This window comes from Balaenoptera acutorostrata, chromosome 14 (assembly GCF_949987535.1).
Source record: "Balaenoptera acutorostrata chromosome 14, mBalAcu1.1, whole genome shotgun sequence".
Taxonomy (NCBI): Eukaryota; Metazoa; Chordata; class Mammalia; order Artiodactyla; family Balaenopteridae; genus Balaenoptera; species Balaenoptera acutorostrata.
The window spans coordinates 85,270,741-85,290,469 of NC_080077.1; the positions used below are offsets into that span (position 1 = coordinate 85,270,741).

Here is a 19,729-nt window from a genome sequence, read left to right on the forward strand (position 1 = left end):
AACACACATTTAATCAGGGAAGCAAAACATTTATTTGTTCTCCCCCGCTACTCCTGCCCTTGAGGAAACTTTCTTAGGCCGTTTACCTGTTTCTCCCCCCAAACACTGTTGCTCAAAGTCTTATTCTCTTGAAAAGAAACATTTGAAAGATGATGGTTTGCATGGAAGATGTTATGGAGAGTGTTTAATAATGCTCTCAAAGTGGCTGATGGGAAAGATCATAAGATTATATGTCACAGGTCTGTTTTAAAAGACAGAAATGCATCTTAAGGCTGAAAGGAAATAAATAAAAATGTTGACAATGGCAGTTGGTGGTTGGTAAGTGAAAAGTAATCTTAGAGGGGAGACAGGTACGGAGCCTAGATCCAGGCAGAACAGGCTCAGACCTCGCTCACAGCTTTCTAATTGCAGGTCCTGGGCCAAGTTACCTTCCAGCCCTTCCAGGTTTAATTTTCCTCTCTGTGTTGTAATCGCTATAGGAATATTATAGGATAGATAGGGGTTAGATATAGAGATACACTGAGATCTAGGATGGGATAAAATGGGATTAGGTGGGATAACAGAACCCACCACAAAGGGCCACTGCGGGGAACAAAGGAGGTTTTTCTCATCGCAGGAATCTGGCTATTACTGACCTCGCTGCTCATCCCCGGTTTCACTCTGTTCGCGGCTTCCACCCCTCACCTCCCACACGTGACCCATCACAATTCCTGTGGCCTCGCCCTCCACAGAGTATCCTGCACCCCTCGCTCCTCCACCTCTACTGCTAACACCCAAGCCCGCATCACCCCTCTCCCCCAGATGCCCCATTATCCACAAAACCCCCAGATGCCCCATTACGCACCACGCCCCCAGACGCCCCATTATCCACCACGCCCCCAGACGCCCCATTATCCACCACGCTCCCAGACGCCCCATTATCCACCACGCCCCCAGATGCCCCATTATCCACCACGACCCCAGACGCCCCATTATCCACCACGCTCCCAGACGCCCCATTATCCACCACGCCCCCAGATGCCCCATTATCCACCACGCCCCCAGATGCCCCATTATCCACCACGACCCCAGACGCCCCATTATCCACCACGACCCCAGATGCCCCATTATCCACCACGCCCCCAGATGCCCCATTATCCACCACGCTCCCAGACGCCCCATTATCCACCACGCCCCCAGACGCCCCATTATCCACCACGACCCCAGACGCCCCATTATCCACCACGACCCCAGACGCCCCATTATCCACCACGCCCCCAGATGCCCCATTATCCACCACGCCCCCAGATGCCCCATTATCCACCACGACCCCAGACGCCCCATTATCCACCACGACCCCAGATGCCCCATTATCCACCACGCCACCAAGTGCCCCATTATCCACCACGCCCCCAGATGCCCCATTATCCACCACGCCCCCAGATGCCCCATTATCCACCACGCCCCCAGATGCCCCATTATCCACCACGCCCCCAGATGCCCCATTATCCACCACGCCCCCAGATGCCCCATTATCCACCACGCCCCCAGATGCCCCATTATCCACCACGCTCCCAGACGCCCCATTATCCACCACGCCCCCAGACGCCCCATTATCCACCACGCCCCCAGACGCCCCATTATCCACCACGCTCCCAGACGCCCCATTATCCACCACGCCCCCAGATGCCCCATTATCCACCACGCCCCCAGATGCCCCATTATCCACCACGACCCCAGACGCCCCATTATCCACCACGACCCCAGATGCCCCATTATCCACCACGCCACCAAGTGCCCCATTATCAACCACGCCACAGAGGCTCCATTATCCACCACGCCCCCAGACGCCCCATTATCCACCACGCCCCCAGATGCCCCATTATCCACCACGCCCCCAGACGCCCCATTATCCACCACGCCCCCAGACGCCCCATTATCCACCACGCCCCCAGACGCCCCATTATCCACCACGCCCCCAGACGCCCCATTATCCACCACGACCCCAGATGCCCCATTATCCACCACGCCACCAAGTGCCCCATTATCAACCACGCCACAGAGGCTCCATTATCCACCACGCCCCCAGATGCCCCATTATCCACCACGACCCCAGACGCCCCATTATCCACCACGACCCCAGATGCCCCATTATCCACCACGCCCCCAGACGCCCCATTATCAACCACGCCACAGAGGCTCCATTATCCACCACGACCCCAGACGCCCCATTATCCACCACGCTCCCAGACGCCCCATTATCCACCACGCCCCCAGACGCCCCATTATCCACCACGCTCCCAGACGCCCCATTATCCACCACGCCCCCAGACGCCCCATTATCCACCACGACCCCAGATGCCCCATTATCCACCACGCCCCCAGACGCCCCATTATCCACCACGCCCCCAGACGCCCCATTATCCACCACGCTCCCAGACGCCCCATTATCCACCACGCCCCCAGATGCCCCATTATCCACCACGCCACCAAGTGCCCCATTATCAACCACGCCACAGAGGCTCCATTATCCACCACGACCCCAGACGCCCCATTATCCACCACGACCCCAGACGCCCCACCATACACTATGCCCCCAGTGGCCCCATTACGCACCACGCCCCCAGGCGCCCCATTTTACACCACACCAAGTGACCTTCTGCAGCACGACGCACCACGTCACCCCCTGCTCAAACTCCCCGGAGGCCTCTAATCGCCACCATCCACGGGCGCTCATGACCTTGGTCTGCCTTTCCCGTATCCTCCTCGCCCCCAGCTCATGTCTAAACTCTAACACACACACTGGCCTCCTTCTGCCCTTCGAAGACCTCAGGTCCATTCCTACCTCAGGCGCCTCCTGCCTGCTCTTCCCCTGCCTGGAATGCTCTGGCCCGGGGTCCTTGCCTGGCTCATGGCTTCTTATCACTCAGGTCTCTGAGTGCTGCCTTCTCACAATTCACCTCTTTCCTTAGCAGAGCCCACACCTTCACTCTTTATTCCTTAACGGTGTATAATTTGGTCAACTGACTTACTGTCTACAGCCCTCTGTTTGTTTGTTCCCTATTTACTGCATTAGAATACAAGATCCAGGAGAGCAGAGACGTTGCCTAACTTGTTTTCTGCTCTCTTCTCAGTGCTGAATGAATGAATGAGTGAGTGACCACGTGCAGTGCTGAGTGTAGTACCATTTTCCCCAGCATCTCCCGAGATTTCTACAGAGATCGTGAATTGCTTTTATAGTGGCAAAAAAAAAAAAAAAAATGAAGCTACTTTTTCGTTAACCAGGAAATGTTATTCCTTTAAAAAAAAAATTCATCTGTCCTAATACTAAGTCTTTGGAAAATTTCTTTCTCTATTGTTCTTTTATGGAAACTTTGGATTTCAAAATGAGACCTAGTTTCTAAAATACCATACTGTGAGCAGGACAAAGTTGTGTGCCCAGAGTCTAGGCAGAGTGCACAGAGTACACAGCACGCCAGCTGGCTGTGGTGGACAGCATCGGGGTGGGTGTCCAGAGGGCAAAGTCACAGAGACCAGATGTCAGCAGACAAGGAGCTGGCCTCCAGCCTGAGAGCCATGGACAATGGGGAGAGCCTTATGCTGACGATGCAGGTACAGGGCTTTGTACATGAGGACAGCGTTCCTTAAACTCAGAATGGAGAAGGAAGGCACCTGAGTCAGCAAGGCGGGCTGGAGGCCGGCGCCCTGGCAGGCAAGCCTCCCCTGTGAGAGACACGTTAAGTCAGCTGCTCCAAAAACAAGCCAGGAAGTGACGGAGCCCTTTTCCAGAGGGTAGTCTGGGTTTGTCTGGGCCGCGATGTCCCAGATTGAAATTGTTGCTGTCAATTCTTTGGGTAACACCCAACTAAGGGCATTAGGTGATGCTAGGCCAGGTGAGTCCAGACCTTCTCGGGGTTGTTACTCAGGCCCCCGTGGGCTCACTGTGGGTGCCCTGGACAGGCTTCTGGTATCCCTTTATGAGTGTCGCCTTTGCCAGCAATCAGGGTCCCTTGCCCTGGACTCCGGGTCAGGACTGGAGAAAGAAAGTAAGCTGGAGGTTGCCATGAGGTTCAACCTCAGTACTCACGGTCAAGGAACCAGGTTCACTCGGCTAGGGCTCTGCCAGAGAATGGGGCTAGTGTGAGATCTGCAGTCATTCTCTAAATAACTGAAGTAACTCCCCAACCTGAGCCTGAGCGATCTGAAAAAGTCCATGGGAGACCCATAAGTAAAGAGAGAAAGCTGGTCGTCTGCCAGGAAACACTAAGCTTTGCTCCCAGACACCGTTCACACCATCCACCGCCGGCTGCCTGGTGGACTGAGTGCTGGTCCCAGTGGTGCAAACCCCAGCATGCTCCAGATCCTGCCAAAGCAATTAACTTACATCAAAGAAGTGGACTCAAAATGACAACAAAGGGATTTCAAAAGTTCAACTGTGAGTTAAAAAGTGCACAGCTGGGGTTCCCTGGTGGCGCAGTGGTTAAGAATCCGCCTGCCAATGCAGGGGACACGGGTTCGAGCCCTGGTCCAGGAAGATCCCACATGCTGCAGAGCAATTGAGCCCGTGCACCACAACTACTGAGCTTGCGCTCTAGAGCCCGGGTGTCACAACTACTGAGCCTACGTGCCACAACTACTGAAGCCCACATGCCTAGAGCCCGTGTTCTGCAACAAGAGAAGCCACCTCAATGAGAAGCCTGAGCACCGCAACAAAGGGTAGCCCCCGCTCGACACAAGTAGAGGAAGCCAACGTGCAGCAATGAAGACCCAATGGAGCCAAAAATAAATTTTAAAAAAGGCGCACAGCTGCTGATACTAAGTGGGTAAGCTGCTTTGAAAATTGGTGTTGGGTTCATAATGGGACTTGATTATTTCCACATGGTACTTAACAGGCTCAGGAAATTCCTCTAATAGGAAAGAAATGTATTTTAAATGTTGGCTGACAGGGAAAATAATACTTTAAATTACTAAAAAATACAAAAAGAAATAGTATGGCAACTTAAGTATATTATATTGATTTTAAACTGTTCAAATAAGACAGAATCGCTTAAGTGACTTTTTGCTATTAATATGTATCCAGTTGATGAGAATGGAGCCTTTTTTGTTTGTAAAACTATTTTAGACTTTGAAATAAACTTCAATTATATTTGAAACTGTTGACCTGAAACAAATAAACTGCCAGGTATTTCTCCAGCGAACATGGGTTTATTCAGGATCAACAGAGAATTGCAGTTCGGGGTCTGCAACCGTGGTGAGCCACGTGGAAGTCCCTGCACGGTAAGGGGAGGAGAAGGCTTTTATAGAGGGGAAAGGAAGGTAGGAGGGCTGTAGTAAACAAAACATCCACGGCTTTTCATTGGCTGAGTCCTTGTCAGGAAAGAAGAGGACTCTTTCTCCCACCTGTTGGGCTCTGCCATCATCAAAGGGTGCGAGAGCGCCCCCTACTGGTCTCCGCACTCTAATTTAGGTTTCTGTTTATTAATTTTTTTACAAAACCTTCCAGCAAAACATTCACCAGAGATTTCCAAGACTCCTTGAGCTAGACATCATTTCCTGTCTGGATTAATCTCTAACATCTGGACCCTTCTGCCTTTGAATTGTGGCTGGGCCATTCTGCTCTGTTTGGACTTGTTGACATACACATGAACAAGTAACCATTACTCAACAGCATGGTTTTGATGCCAACATCTTAAACCCTGGAGTCAGACTCTTGGTTCAGATCCTAGGCCCCTTATTAGCTGTGTGACATTGACCAAATTATTTAACCTTTCTGTGACTTCTTCTCCTCTGTGAAATACAATACTACCTAACGTTGGGAACCAAAACAAGCAAACAAAAACAAAGACCCCATCAACAGGGTTATCCAACTAAAAAAAAAAATGTATCTAAGATTTGCACTGATAAACAACATCCACACACCCTAGGCCTCCTTGCAGACCACTAGCTCCTAGTAATTTGTACCAGCTTTCCCTCCTTCCAACCAGCTCTGCTCTGACCAATGCCTGGCACAAAACACTCGATAAATGTGGACAAACATTAGCTGCTCATGTAGATTCCTTAAAAGCAAATTCATTACAACATACCATGCCTGGGGCCCCAAGACACACTGGAACTAGTGACAGGGCCAAGCCCTCAGGTACAGGTGGGCAACAGCAATCAGGCTAAATGAGACATGTCTTGGTAAATGTGTCCCTCTCTGCTTGGACCACAGAGTTACAGCCCTTAGAAATAGAGACAGCTCCACTTTCTGAGAGCTACTGTATGCAAGGCACTGTGCTTATCATTTATACAATCTCCTTTCATCTTTGCCTTTATCTTTGCATTGCTGTGGGAGAAACAAACATGTCAGCCAACCTTTGATGTTGACTCTTTAAGAACAGATAATTCCATTTCCCAAGTTCCTCCACTAATGATATGTTTCAGTTCTTTGTATCAGGGGCTGATGGATACAAAATGACTCTGTATTCAATTCTGCTCCTACTCAGCATTTTTATGAGAACGACTGTCTTATTTTAAAAGCCAGTATGTAAAGTACAGCAAAGTTTAAACCCATTTTTTTCTGGTTTTACCTTTTATTTGAAGTGTGAGAAACGTAAGAAAAAAATGCACACGTAATAACTATACGGCTTGTTGTATTTTCACAAACTGTAAACAGCACCCAGATAAAGAAACAGAACGTGGGCAACATTGTGTACTTTCTTCCTGTCACCAGCCATTCCACGACGGTAACCGCCACCCCGACCTGCAGCCCCACTGACATGGTTTCGCCTGTATTTGTCTCTATGGGATAGCGTCACGGAGGATAAACTCTTTTGCATCTGACTTATTTCACTCAACTTTCTGTTTGTGAGAATCAGCTCTATTGCCATGTATAGTTGTAAACAGTCCCTGATCATTACCATATAGAATCCCATTCTTAAATACACTACAATTTATTGACGACTTTTAATGGCAGTTTGATGGGCGGTCTGGCTGTGATGAATAGTCTATGTCCTTTGGCGCACATATGTGCACATCTGTTGGTCAACCACCTAGGAGTTCAAGGGCTGGGCCACAGCGTATACATATGTTCTGCTTTAGCAGCTGCTGCCAAATGGTTTTCCAAAGTGGTTACACCAGTTTACACCCTACTGTTTGTGAAGGAGCTTTCCAGTTCTTCCACAGCCAAACCAACACTTGACATTTTCCATTTTGTAAATTGTAGCCATTCTCATCAGGGGATTTTAGCTCATCTCTGATAAAGATAAACCCACACTTTTCCTCTGTGGCTGCAAGGTACAGCATGTTCCCTGGCGACAGTACAGGATCACCACCTGCCCAACTGCACTAGGCCACCTGGAGGACAATCCCAGCATAGTGACATGGCCTAAAAATAACAAATCCCACCCCAAAAGCCTGGGAAAGCAACACGGCCTCCACCTAGTCTCTTGAGAAGGAGGTAGAGAATCAGGACACACAATGCACAGCAGGATGTCCTGCAGGAACACTCAGGACCGCCCCTCCCAAGCCCCGCTGTCAAGCCCTTCTTCCTCAGGACTCTACCTCTGCTCTCCTCTCCGCTGGGCTCCTCCTGTCTTTCTCCCATCCTTTCTGACTTCGGGGCTCTCTCCCCCTCCTCCTCACCCTGGACAGCACCCCTCGAGTCCAAGACAGACCGTCTGGCCAAAACCCGGTCCCTCCTCCCTCGAGGTGGGAGGAGCTGCAGATCATAAACATTACACCTGGACATTGCCCCGTATTACCTGTGTGGTGGGGATTCAACGTGCTGCACTCTTAGTTTTCCCCTGTCCCCTGTTCCAAGCTGGTGGCCTGTGCTGGTGACCACTTCCCATGACGACTTGGCCAGAGAGCCAAACCCCCTACCCCAAGGAGTTCTAAGTCTTTTGCAAAGTCCTAAATCCTTAAAGGAGATTGCCCTGGGGGTCCCAGAAGAGAAGGAGAGAGGAACAGTGCCCGTGAGAAGCGGCGGGGCTGAGAGAAGGGACTCCCTTCCCGGGCAGGGGGGAGAGGACCTGTCCTGAGGGCCCTCCAGGGAGGCATCTGGCGCTGGGCTCTGCTGCCATTAGGGAGGGGAGGGGCGGGGGGAGGAGGAGGGGCAGGGGGAGGAGGGCGGGAGGAGGAAGGGTGGGAGGAGGAAGGGTGGGAGGAGGAGGAGGGGTGGGAGGAGGAGGAAGAGCAGGAGCGGGAGGGGCAGGAGGAGGAGGAAGTGCAGGAGGATGCAAGGCCGGGAGGAGAAAGTGCAGTGCCGCAGCTAGTCGGCACCAGAAGCCTTTTTCCAGCGGGAAAAGCCATGGCTCCACACCACCCCCCCATTTCCATCCTCACTCTCCCCCCAACCCCCCACAAAGATGTGGGCAGAAAGGAAGAGGCTTCTGGGCAGACGTGCCTCTGTCCAGCCCACGCCCAGTCGGGGCCTGGTGAGCATGCAGGCCCTGCGCCCCTCGCCCTCCCTCCAGCCTTCTGTGCCGATGGACACGAAGCGCACCACTGCCCAGTGACCCAGGAAGATGCAGCGGGATCAGGGGATCGTCACTGGTCACCGAGGGAGGAGGCACCCCGGGTGCTGGGCCCCCTGCCCCACTGGTGTGGAGCGGAGCCCGGAACGTTCAAGGCAGCACCGGTTTTGAAGGTTAACTAGGATATGTCAGCTGGGACCACGGTGGCCTGGCAACTAGAGGCCCTTTCCTGACCCCACTCCCTGTGACCCCTGGATGCTGATTTGATCTGAGGAGCATCTGGGACGCCGACACTGCCAGAGATGGGGTTCCTGGAGTCTGATGCGGTTGGAGTCAGTCTTCTTCATTTGACTTAAAGGCAGTAAGACCTGGGATGTTTCTCGTACACTTGAGTTTACTTCCCACACCTTTGACACGTGAAGTTCCTTTTCCAAATAAACCTATTTTGATTAGTGAAACTATAAGATTGAACTTGCGGAATGACAGTGAGATAACTCCTGTGTAGGTCCAAACAAGAAGATTTTTATTTAGCCCATGTGAACATTAGAATACAATCTTAAATTTGAATGTAATCCCGTACATTTTTATATGATATTGTTCTTAACAATAGGCTATAATTCTCATCACATAAAACATGGGGAATTCAAGATCATAATGAGTAAAGATCTGACATTTCCAAGTATTCACGTGAGTATTTAAGAAGATTACTTGTCACTCAATGGTTTCTCTTTGTTCCACTGCTTTTTAGATTGCTGTTTGTTTTTCTTTTTTCTTTTTTTTTAACGTGAGAAGCAGAAATACCTGAAAGAAATATAACTGCTGTCACATTAGCACTTACTCTGAACTATCTGCAAGTGTCTGCAACTGAAATGTTTATTTTTGAACACACAGCAGTAAAGTGTTTTCATGACACTGAAGAGTGGTAGTTGAATAATATACAGCCTGATTTTGAGAGACCCAAATTAATCATGATTGAAAATGAGAATTAACTTCAAAGTTATTGTGAGGCACTACAGTCACAATCAGAAACATCCAGAAACACAAAGAAAAATTGTTAATGTTATTCTCATTTAACCTAGAATAAGTATGATTTTCTAACAGCTTTTCCTTATGAATAAAGTCTGGGTAATAAAACAAATATTTATTAAAAACTTGCAATACATTTTTCTTATAACTTTTTCATAGAAATGACTAGGAGAAGGATTATTTTATATTACTATAGTGAATAAAATCATAATAGATAGAAAGAGTGACAAAAATCTGATACCTTAATTATGCTGTGGATTTTTAGGTGCCGTTCCTTTGAGAAGTTTGAAGTAGTTGAAAATGGATTATCTTAAGATATTCTATTTTTAGGAGGATGAAAAGGCAATATGACTATCCCCAGTGCATAAACAAACTGGAGCACAAAAATTTAATATATTCCTCAAGACCACAGTCAGCCATTAAATTATTCATATACATGTATACTTTAATGCTTCTATGTTTTTCTTTTATCATAGGATTTTTTCCCTTATTCTCTGTCCTTCAAAATGCTTTCTAAAATCTAAGACCAAACTGAAATATCACCCCTTCCATCAAGCCCTCTCTGACCCTCAGACAGAAATAACTGACAAGGCTGGGTGCTATTCACCAATTCCATTTGCCTTAACAACTGAATCTCATCCCTTTGGATTTTGAAGAGTCTCCTTAAATTACGCCTAAATACAAGCCAAAAATGAAGAGAAACTACACCAGGACTGTTAGCCATGATTATGTGTGGGACTTGTACCGTGCATAACTTTTAACTTTATATTTTCCGAGTTTTCTCTAAAGGCCCTATAGTTTATAATCAGAAAAAGCAAAACAAAACAAACAGGGGGAAGTTTTATGAGCCATCGCTTTAATTCACAGCTAGGAGAAGGCAATGCTCCAAGGCAGGAATATAGAAGAGACATCGAGGAGAGGGCAGAGGCCTTTGGATGGAGGAGCAACCAGAAAGTGTCCTCCCATCCAAGATTTTACCTCCTTCACATGTTCTGTCCAGATGTGACCCCGTTCCTCAGGCAGCTGGGGAGACATGTGAACAGCCCCTGGGAATCCGTGCATCTGTTTCAAGAAAGTGTGAGACAAAAGGTCAAATGGACACGTGGTGTCTGAGGACACTAGTCTCTCTTCCTTAAGTAAAATGAATAGAGAGAGGAAGGAATCACTTAGGAGCTTCTTGGGAGAAGTAAGAGGTGGAGACAGTCCATCTCAGAAGGCTGGAGCCCAGCGGAAGCTTCCTTGTGAAGTGATTCTGAGGAAGGGCAGCAAGTCTGCTCACGTGCTGGTTGGGGAAATGGCCACCGAGGTGAGGGGTCTGGTCTGTGGGCAGCTCCGGACCCTCATCGAGCCACCTCTTTCCTTCCATAGAGTGTCCATCGGAGGGCGGGAGTTAGAAAACTGCAGGCCTGTGCACCAAATCCGGCCCACCACCTGTTTTGTAAAGAACATTTTATTGAATCCAGCCATGCCTATCTGTTTATGTGTCATCTTTGGGTGCTTTCACAACACGAGGCAAAGACTGGCCGCAAAGCTGGAAATATTTACTGTTCACCCCTTGACATAAGATGTTTCCCCCCTCTGCTCTGGGGTGTGGACCTGGCTGTGTGATGGAAGCTGGGTCGTGGGCTTGTGGAAGTTCCAGCTTGTGAAAGGCAGACAGCACACGCCCAAGTACAAGGTCACGCCCCACGCCCCACACCCACCCAGAGCAGCACCGTCCCTGCTGGCCTCACGGGGTGGTAAAGAGTCTGAGACATGAGACTCTGGCTGAACCGTGGGTCCAGCTACCACCTGCTGCCAGTGGAACAAAGGGAGAAGGAGTTTCGAGGACAGCCAACAGCCTCCATCACACGGGGTGTTCGTTTTGTCCATTTGCCTTAACGTTAATCATTTAAAAGTAGCATCTATCCACGTGTGTGTCACGTCATAGGCAAATGACCACCTTTTATCCACACAGGAAATGCATTTTTACTACGACCAAGCCTATACACTTTCTAGTATCGACTGTCAGATAGAAGGTTGATGAGGTACAATTTGGTGCAAGGTAGGATAGCTCTAGGGAATGTAGAGCCAAAGCCAAGGCAGACAGAGTTTCTACTGGGACATGCAAGGGCGTAAGCAAGCTGGTCAGAACGGAACATGGCTCTTCCCAAACAGCATCGTGGTGTCAAAGGGCGGCCTTGGGAGTGTGCCAGTGAGTTTGCAGGTGGAAAAGATGCCATCCAAAATTCTGTTTTGTGAAACCATTCCTTAAACACAAAAGAGTTTGAGACCCATTTAAAAAATACAGACCACATGCAAAATATTCTATAAGTCTCCAACCAAGCTCCATTTAAAAAGAAAAGTGTATATAAAAAGATCTAATGAATAGTCACAATTCCCATAGGGGACTTTACAGTCCATTTGCTCCAGTACGTTACGAGATTAGAAGAAGAAAAGGCATCTAAGCTAATCTTTCTGGTAGGATGGCTCCCTGAGAAAGTTCCACTGCCTTCTTGGATGCAATTCTGAATGTCTGGAGCAATGCACTCTCCTCGTCCTTGTCCTGGAGGCAATTCAAAGTCCTGTGGAGGATTTCCCCAACACCCCTGGTGTAAAAAGTAATAGAGTGAGGAATAGGGGGATAGAAGTCTGGTCTTCACTCTTCTGCTTCTCAACCACCAGCGCCTGCATGATTCTTTCCTCGTATTCATTCAATTTGTGTGTTCTTCCTACTGGATCGATGTCAGAGACAGAGCCCCAGCCTCTAAGAGTTTTTAATCAAGCACAGGAGAGGCTGCAGCAGGAAGGAAAGTGCTCTGGCAGGTGCAGTCACATCAGCTGTGAGTGATGGCGGAGGAGATGACCTGCCAGCTGGCGTGGAAGGTTGGTGAGAGGTGGAAAGGCCAGGTCGGAGGAAAAGCATCCCACGTGGAAAGAGGGCATAAGCAAAGGGGGGAGGGAGGAAAGGATGTAACGAAGGAATGACTGGGTGTCAGGCTCAGCTGGAATATGGCACTCACAGGGGAGCAGTGAGAGGTTAGTTGGGAAAGATAGTAAGGTCCCAGACGGGGAAAACAAATTAGTCTGCTGTTATTCAGTAAGCAAAGTGAGGGGTCCTGAGAAGGGGGGTGATTTGATCAAGGACAGACTTCAGAAGGACTACTCACACGGTGGTTTGTAGACTGGAGTGCGGGTAGGGAGACTAGTTAGAAAGTAGTTAGAAAGCTAGAACAACAAGACAGATGTGGAAGAGATTACCAATAAGGAACAAATTCAAGGAATTCTTTTCCCTGTGTTGAACATGATCCAATCACTTATATTGGAGATTTCCTTCATGAAAAAATGATGAAGCAACAAAACACAACACTTAAGTTGACAGAACAAAGAACATTTGAAATTGAAAATGAGGGGACTTCCCTGGTGGCCCAGTGGTTAAGACTTGGTGCTTTCACTGCAGGGGGCGCGGGTTTGATCCCTGGTTGGGGAACTAAGATCCCGCAAGCCTCGCAGGGCACAGCCAAAAACAAAAAAATGAAATTGAAAATGACTAGAAATGCATTTGAATTTTAGCCATTTGATTTGATGTTTATAAAGGTGTTTAACTATTTTGTAAGCTGCAACAGGCAGTAACCTGAAACTCTGAGAAGGGGGCAGGAACCTCCTGCTTATGAAGAGGATATAGACAGAGAGAGAATTACTGTCCCTCAGTCCTTCACACTTATTCCAAGTTAGAGGGACCGTCTAGGCACTACTGTTCCTGATTTTAAATGGGGAGGTAGTCTATTCCATTTATTTATTTATTTTATTTTATCAAACTATATTCTGCATATAATAAAATGCACCTATTTTAAATGTACAGTTTGATACATTTGGCAATGTATACATCTGTATAGTCATGACCATAATTAAGATACAGAACACTCCTTGGACTTCCCTGGTGGCGCAGTGGTTGAGAATCCGCCTGCCAGTGCAGGGGACACGGGTTCGAGCCCTGGTCCGGGAAGATCCCACATGCCGCGGAGCAAGTAAGCCCATGTGCCACAGCTACTGAGCCTGTGCTCTAGAGCCCGTGAACCACAAATACTGAGCCTGTGTGCCACAACTACTGAAGCCCACGCACCTAGAGCACGTGCTCTGCAACAAGAGAAGCCACCGCAATGACAAGCCCCCGCACTGCAATGAAGACTCAATGCAGCCAAAAATAAATTAATTAATTAATTTTAAAAAAAAAGATACAGAACACTCTTGTCACTACCCGGCCCCCAAATTCCCTCCTAACTCTGCAGTTGACTCCAACCCATCCTCGGGCAACTGCTGACCTGACTCCTGACACTATGGATTTAGTTTCTCCTGTTCTAGAACTCCATGGAAATATTATACAATCATACACACACATCCTTTTGTGTCTGGCTTCTTTTGCTCAGAATGTTTTTGACATTCATCAATGTTGTTACATATATAGTTTCTTCTTTGTAAATTACTGGATATATTATATGAATATTCCACAAACTGTTTATCCATTCATCTGTAACTGGATGTTTGGGTTGTTTCCATTTTGGGGCTATTACGAATAAAGCTGTTATGAACATTAGTGCACAGACTCTTTGTGGACATAGGTTTTCATTTCTCTTAAGGAAATACCTAAGCTTGAGTCATATGGAAATTTATGTTTGATTTTATAGGAAACTGACAAAAGTTTTCTAAAGTATTATAGTATTTTACATTCCCAACAGCAGTGTAGGAGAGTTCTGGTTGCTCCACATCCTTTCCAACACTTGATATTGTCAATCTTTTTCAATTTTAACATTCTGGTAGGTTTGTGGTAGTGTCTCATTGTGGTTCTAATTTGCATTTCACTAATGATTAATGATGTGTTCATGTCTTTATTTTCCTGTCCTCACCATATATATATATATATATATATATATATATATTATATATATATATATATATATATGCTGTGTATATGTGTGTGTGTGTGTGTGTTTGTGTGAAGTGTCTGTTCAAACCTTTTGCCCACTTTTTATTGTCACTCGTCTTATTTTTGAGTTGTGAGAGTTCTTTACATAGTCTGGATATGTCCTTTTTCAGACATGTGTATTGCAGGTATTTTCTTCTGATCTGTGCCTTGCTTTTTCATTCAGTTTCTTAGTGGTATCTTTGGAAGTGCAAAAGGTTTTAATTTTAACAAAGTCCAATTTATAATTTTTTATGGATAGGGTTATGTTCTCTTTACAAAATCTTTGCCTGCCCCCAAATCTTGAAAAGTTCCTATGGTTTCCTCTAAAGGTTTTAAATGCTTAGATTTTGTTCTAGGTCTCTGACCCACTTTGAGTTTATTTTTGTGCACAGTATGAGTAACATTCAAGGTTCACTTTTTTTTTTTTTTTTCTATTTCAATGTCCAGATGTCCCAGCACTACCTACTGACAGTACTATTATTTCCTCATCAAATTACCTTGGCACGTTTGTCAAAGATCAATTGACTCTGTAAATGGTGGTCTATTTCTGAACCCCTTTTTGCATTCCATTGACCTATTTGTTTATCCTTACACTGAGGCCACAGTCTTGATTCTTTAGCTCTGAAGTAAAGCTTTAGAATCAGGAAATGGAAGTCCTCCAAATTTATTTTTGTTTTTAAGCATCATTTTGGCAATTCTAGGTCCTTTATATTTCCATATATGCATTAGAATCAGTTTGACAGTTTCTACAAAGAAGTCCTGGGGCTTCCACTGTATTTATAGATCAGTTTGGGGAAAAATGACATCTTAACAATGAGTTTTCTAGTCCCAGAATATCTTTCCTTTTTATTGTCTTTTAAAATTTCTCTTAACAATCTTTTGTAGTTTTCGATGTACATATCTTGCACATGTTTTGTTAAATTTATCCCTCAGTACTTCAAACAGCCTGCCTTAGAAGTTGTCTACTGCAGAAAGCAATCTTCCATTATGTATTAGTTTTATTAGCTTAATTCCCAGAGTAATGATTTCTTCAAACTGATGGTAGAGGAGGGGTGGTAATGGGGGAAGGGTCATTCCCAGTGGGAAGCATTTCCAGTTACAAGATAATTCCCTGCTGTATTAGAAAAAGATATCTCTGGATAAACATTCACTCCACCCCATTCAAGGGAGACTGCAGACATGAACAAGTCTCGCTGGTATCAATAATAAAGCTACTTACTAAGACAATTAGGTCTTTAAAGTTGAAAGCAGCTCTTTTATGGATTCCCCCATCTACAGATCTATGTGGAGTTACCACTCAAAAATTATCTAATTTATCATGGTAATGGGCACTTAGAAATTTTTTCCCTAGGTCTAGATATTTCTTTTCACAGAATTCCCATACTTTAGTTTGAATCGGCAATAGCATTTGTGTAATTACGGAGCACTTGTAGGAGGCTAAAGATTACGAGAAATGTTTATCAGCGGAGTTTTACCTAGATGCACAAAATTCTCTTGAAAACACTTTTGGGAACTGTAACTACCCATTGATCTTTTTACTTTGCACACAAAAATGTTGATGATAAAGAGGAAACTGACTTTCTGAACCATCAGCTATTATATTATTTATTCCTCTCACCAAATCCCCTGATGAGTAGTTTATAGATTTTCCTTCATTTAAAAGGTAGATTATTCAAGATTCCTGAAAGAATTATATTACAAATTTAATAATAACACATTAACTTACACAGTGCTTTTTCTGTGATATCAATTTTTTCCTCTTAACCATCAAATTAGATAAAGAAGGATTAGGTGTTATCTAACCAGGAACCCAACCCTAAAGACAAAGCAAAGAGCAATCTAAAATGTTATACAGAGATCTGGTTCTGTGTTTTTCTTTATTCCCTTTCTTCTTTACCCCCATCTTTCTCTCTTTTAAATTTTGGCCTTTCAAAGAAAAACTCAGAAGCCACAAATATTTAAGAAATACCAACAACAATTATGGTTTATTAACTGCTCTGTGTCACGAAAAAACAATGCAAACTATAACTTTCAGTTTCCTCCAAGGTGAATATTATTGTCCCCACTTTACAGACAAAGAAGCTGGAGTTCATGGAGTATCAGTGACCTTCCCCAAGGCCACATGGCCAACCACGGAGACGGGATTCAAATCACAGAACCCAACGTTTATCACACAGATGACTCCAAAACTAAAATATTTACTTAATTAATTCAACCAAAAGGGTGAATAAAAAGGGAGACTTTAGCATTTAGTTTAACAGATCTTCCAACCTGCATCTATTTAGGAAAATACACATACAGAAAAGGTGACACCACATCACGGAAAGAGCACAGAGCTAGGGGCTGGGAGCTAGATTCGAGCTAAACCAAAGAGCAAATTGTCACAAAATCGAAGAAACTCTTTAAACGTGTTTCTTCATGAGTCAATGCCAACGTTGGACTTCATGCTTTCTAAAGTCTGTTCCAACTCTAGATTCTACCAAACACCACCACCACCAACAACTTTGTGTCTATTATTACAGGGGTAATATTCTTTTCTCTTTTGAGTTTTACATAAGTGATCTTTTCAACTCAGACCGGAGTCTTCAGAAACACCATAGACTTCTAAGGAGTCTGGAGTCATCAGGGCAGGTGCCCCACTTTCCTGGGCAACCTCTGTGGGCTGAAGCCTCCGGGAGACGCTGCTTAGCAGCTGCTTCCTCCACAGCCCAGAGCCCAGAACTGAGATGACCGCAGACAGGAAACTGACCCAGTAGGTATCAGTACTTCTGGTTTCCCGGTGACCACGAGGGCCCAGGGGAGCCGACGTGTCCATGACCCATGGAAGCTTGGGGTCTAAATGGTGTGCTTGCTGCTCCACACTGAAGGCTCTCAGCTCCATCACCGGCACCACTGGCCGAAGTTCAAATCGCCAGCTGAGACCTTGAACTTCAGCAGTTACCACCTCAGCAGCAGCCTAGCCCAGCCACTCTACAGGCCTGCCCAGAGGACACCCCGGGCATCTTCTCACCTGTTCTCCTCTGCTGCCACAAATGTGCAGCGAGACCACATCAATGCCCACAGATGCCTTCCTGAGCAAGAAAAGAGAGGGGGGGGGTATAAAATCCCAATGACTAATCCCTTCACCCAAAGAAATAGGGTCCTTCCAAAGAGGCTGTCACTCCAGCCATGATCCAGATTTTGAACAGTCTGGATGTTTAACCCAAAAGTAGAAATATGAACAAGAGTGACAGAGATAGTTCCCGTTGACAAGTCTAAGAGGTCCCTATCAATCAGCAGGGTGGGACTTGTGAGGAAGATACGATGAGCTATTGAGAAACAGATGCTCCATTTTCTCTACATATCTCATTTCACTGAGTGGTGTTGTGACCTCAAACAATTTTAGAATTTGATTTTATCACAATAAGCTAAAAAAAGGACAAACAAAATGAGGAACCGCCCTCTTCACAAAGTCATGTTCGGCTTAAGTGTTTTTCTACGTATGTAACACACTCAAGCCTCTCTTAGGATGGCCTGTAAAAAATGCTCATGGAGGTTAAAGGAATTTGGGCGACCATTTACTCCATCCATGAAAACTTCCATAGGGTTTCCATTTAATGAAACCTTAAGATAAGCGAGTTCTTAGTTTCAATTGGTTGTCAACATGTAGGAAAAAGAAAAGCTCACATCAAAGAAGCAATACAACTGGAAAATTAAACATTAAGGTGAAAAGCCATTTCTTAAAAGTGTAGCCTTTACTGTCAATCAGAATTTGGTCTAAAGTGTAAAACCAGAAGGGAAAAGTCAGCTCTGCTGTGAACTGCCAAGGAATTGCCTTTATTCTGCCAAAAGCTCCAGATGCTTTTCTTACAGAAACACTTCTGTCTCATGCTCTCACTTGTATATTTCCACGCGCATAACGCAGCCAGGCACAGAAACAGGTACTCTGTTAATCCACCAAACGTGATTTTTAAATTACTTCATCTTATTTCAGATTTCAAACCAAGCAGGAAAAGTAGGACCGTGTGCTTCCCTTTCTTTTTTTTTAACCTCGGATTTGAAACTTCCGAGGTTAAAAAAACTTTAAACTTTAAACTGTTTTACACTTAAATCAGTTTAAAAGCAATTAATGACATTTGTTACTAAGTGACCCCAAATCAGGAAGAAATTATGATCCAAGTTTGTCAAACAAAGCATTAAATACTTAGGAAATGTTTCAACGTAAATCTTTGTACTGTCATACAAATAATTCATTTTGAAAGCTCTTTGTCTTGTGGAAGACATCTTATTTCAGAAATGGATCCAGAAATAGCTGTCCATATATTCACGCATCTTGTTTCAAGATATCACTGCTAAACATCTTTTTTAATTCAGTGGCTGTTGATTGAGTGCTTATTATGTGCTGGACCCTAGGTTAGGCAGCCGAGATACAAGACACACTGTGGCGTCTGGGGAAGGCTGCATTCTCTCTGAAGGCAGAGGGAAACTTAGAAGTCTTTACACTAGATAAAGGCCTCCAGAGGCAGCAGGGGTGCAAACGAGGGGGTGGATTGCAGACAAATTCCAGAAGTAGAATCAACAGAACTTGTTGCCAAACCGGATGAGTTGACAAATGAACATTCCCACGTAGCTCCCTGGTTTCCAGTTCCTTCGGGGGATCAGGTGATGCCATTCGATGAGCTTAGAAACATCAGGGGCCAAGCCCAGCCAGCTCCGTGTCATCCCAGAGATGAGCTCTGAGGAGCGGCTTGTGCAGAAAGGCACACGTGGGAGGTGACGACAAAGTCCACTGTCAGAGCCCCGGTGGGTTCTTCCCCAGTGGAAATGTTTGAACCGACTTGAGAGCCTGTCAACGTGAACACTGGCCAATGGAAAATGCTCGGGGCGGTGAGAAAGCCACTCTCATGGACAGGACTCTAGTCTTGGGTGACACCACTGCACGGGCCAGCCCCCTGTCCAGGCTGATGCTTTTGAGCCCTTCCAGTTCTCCGAGGGCGCTCACGGGTTACAGGGCAAACACACTGAACTGGGAGCCCGGGCTCCGGCGCCACCTCGAGCTCTTGCATCTGCAGCATTTGAGGGAGGACAGTTGTGTCCCCTCTCTTCATTTTCTAGGACATTAGGATTCACACTCACTGTCAACTACGGACGTCTATAATATCCCTTCCCATTTCTGGACACGGAAACAGGTAAAACGAGGGGCAATTGGTCGAAATGAATGTCAGAGGAAAAAGAAAATATTCAGCTTCTATCGGTGTCAATGAGAATTTATTTCCTATCTTATTGATAGTGTTGTGTGGCGCATTCTGAAAGGATTTACGGTTGAACGAGACAGCGGCCCAGGAGC

The 19,729-nt window shown here is 46.0% G+C and overlaps 1 protein-coding gene across 1 annotated transcript; it reads right to left on the reverse strand.

Moving 5' to 3' along the window:
- Window positions 1–784: 784 nt before the first annotated feature.
- LOC130704725 (uncharacterized PE-PGRS family protein PE_PGRS36-like) lies at window positions 785–7,708 on the reverse strand. Its single transcript, XM_057527650.1, has 3 exons — window positions 7,522–7,708; window positions 3,922–4,012; window positions 785–1,802 (listed from the first exon to the last, which is right to left on the reverse strand). The coding sequence occupies exons 1-3, from the start codon at window positions 7,706–7,708 to the stop codon at window positions 785–787; spliced, it is 1,296 nt and encodes a 431-aa protein (XP_057383633.1).
- Window positions 7,709–19,729: the final 12,021 nt, after the last annotated feature.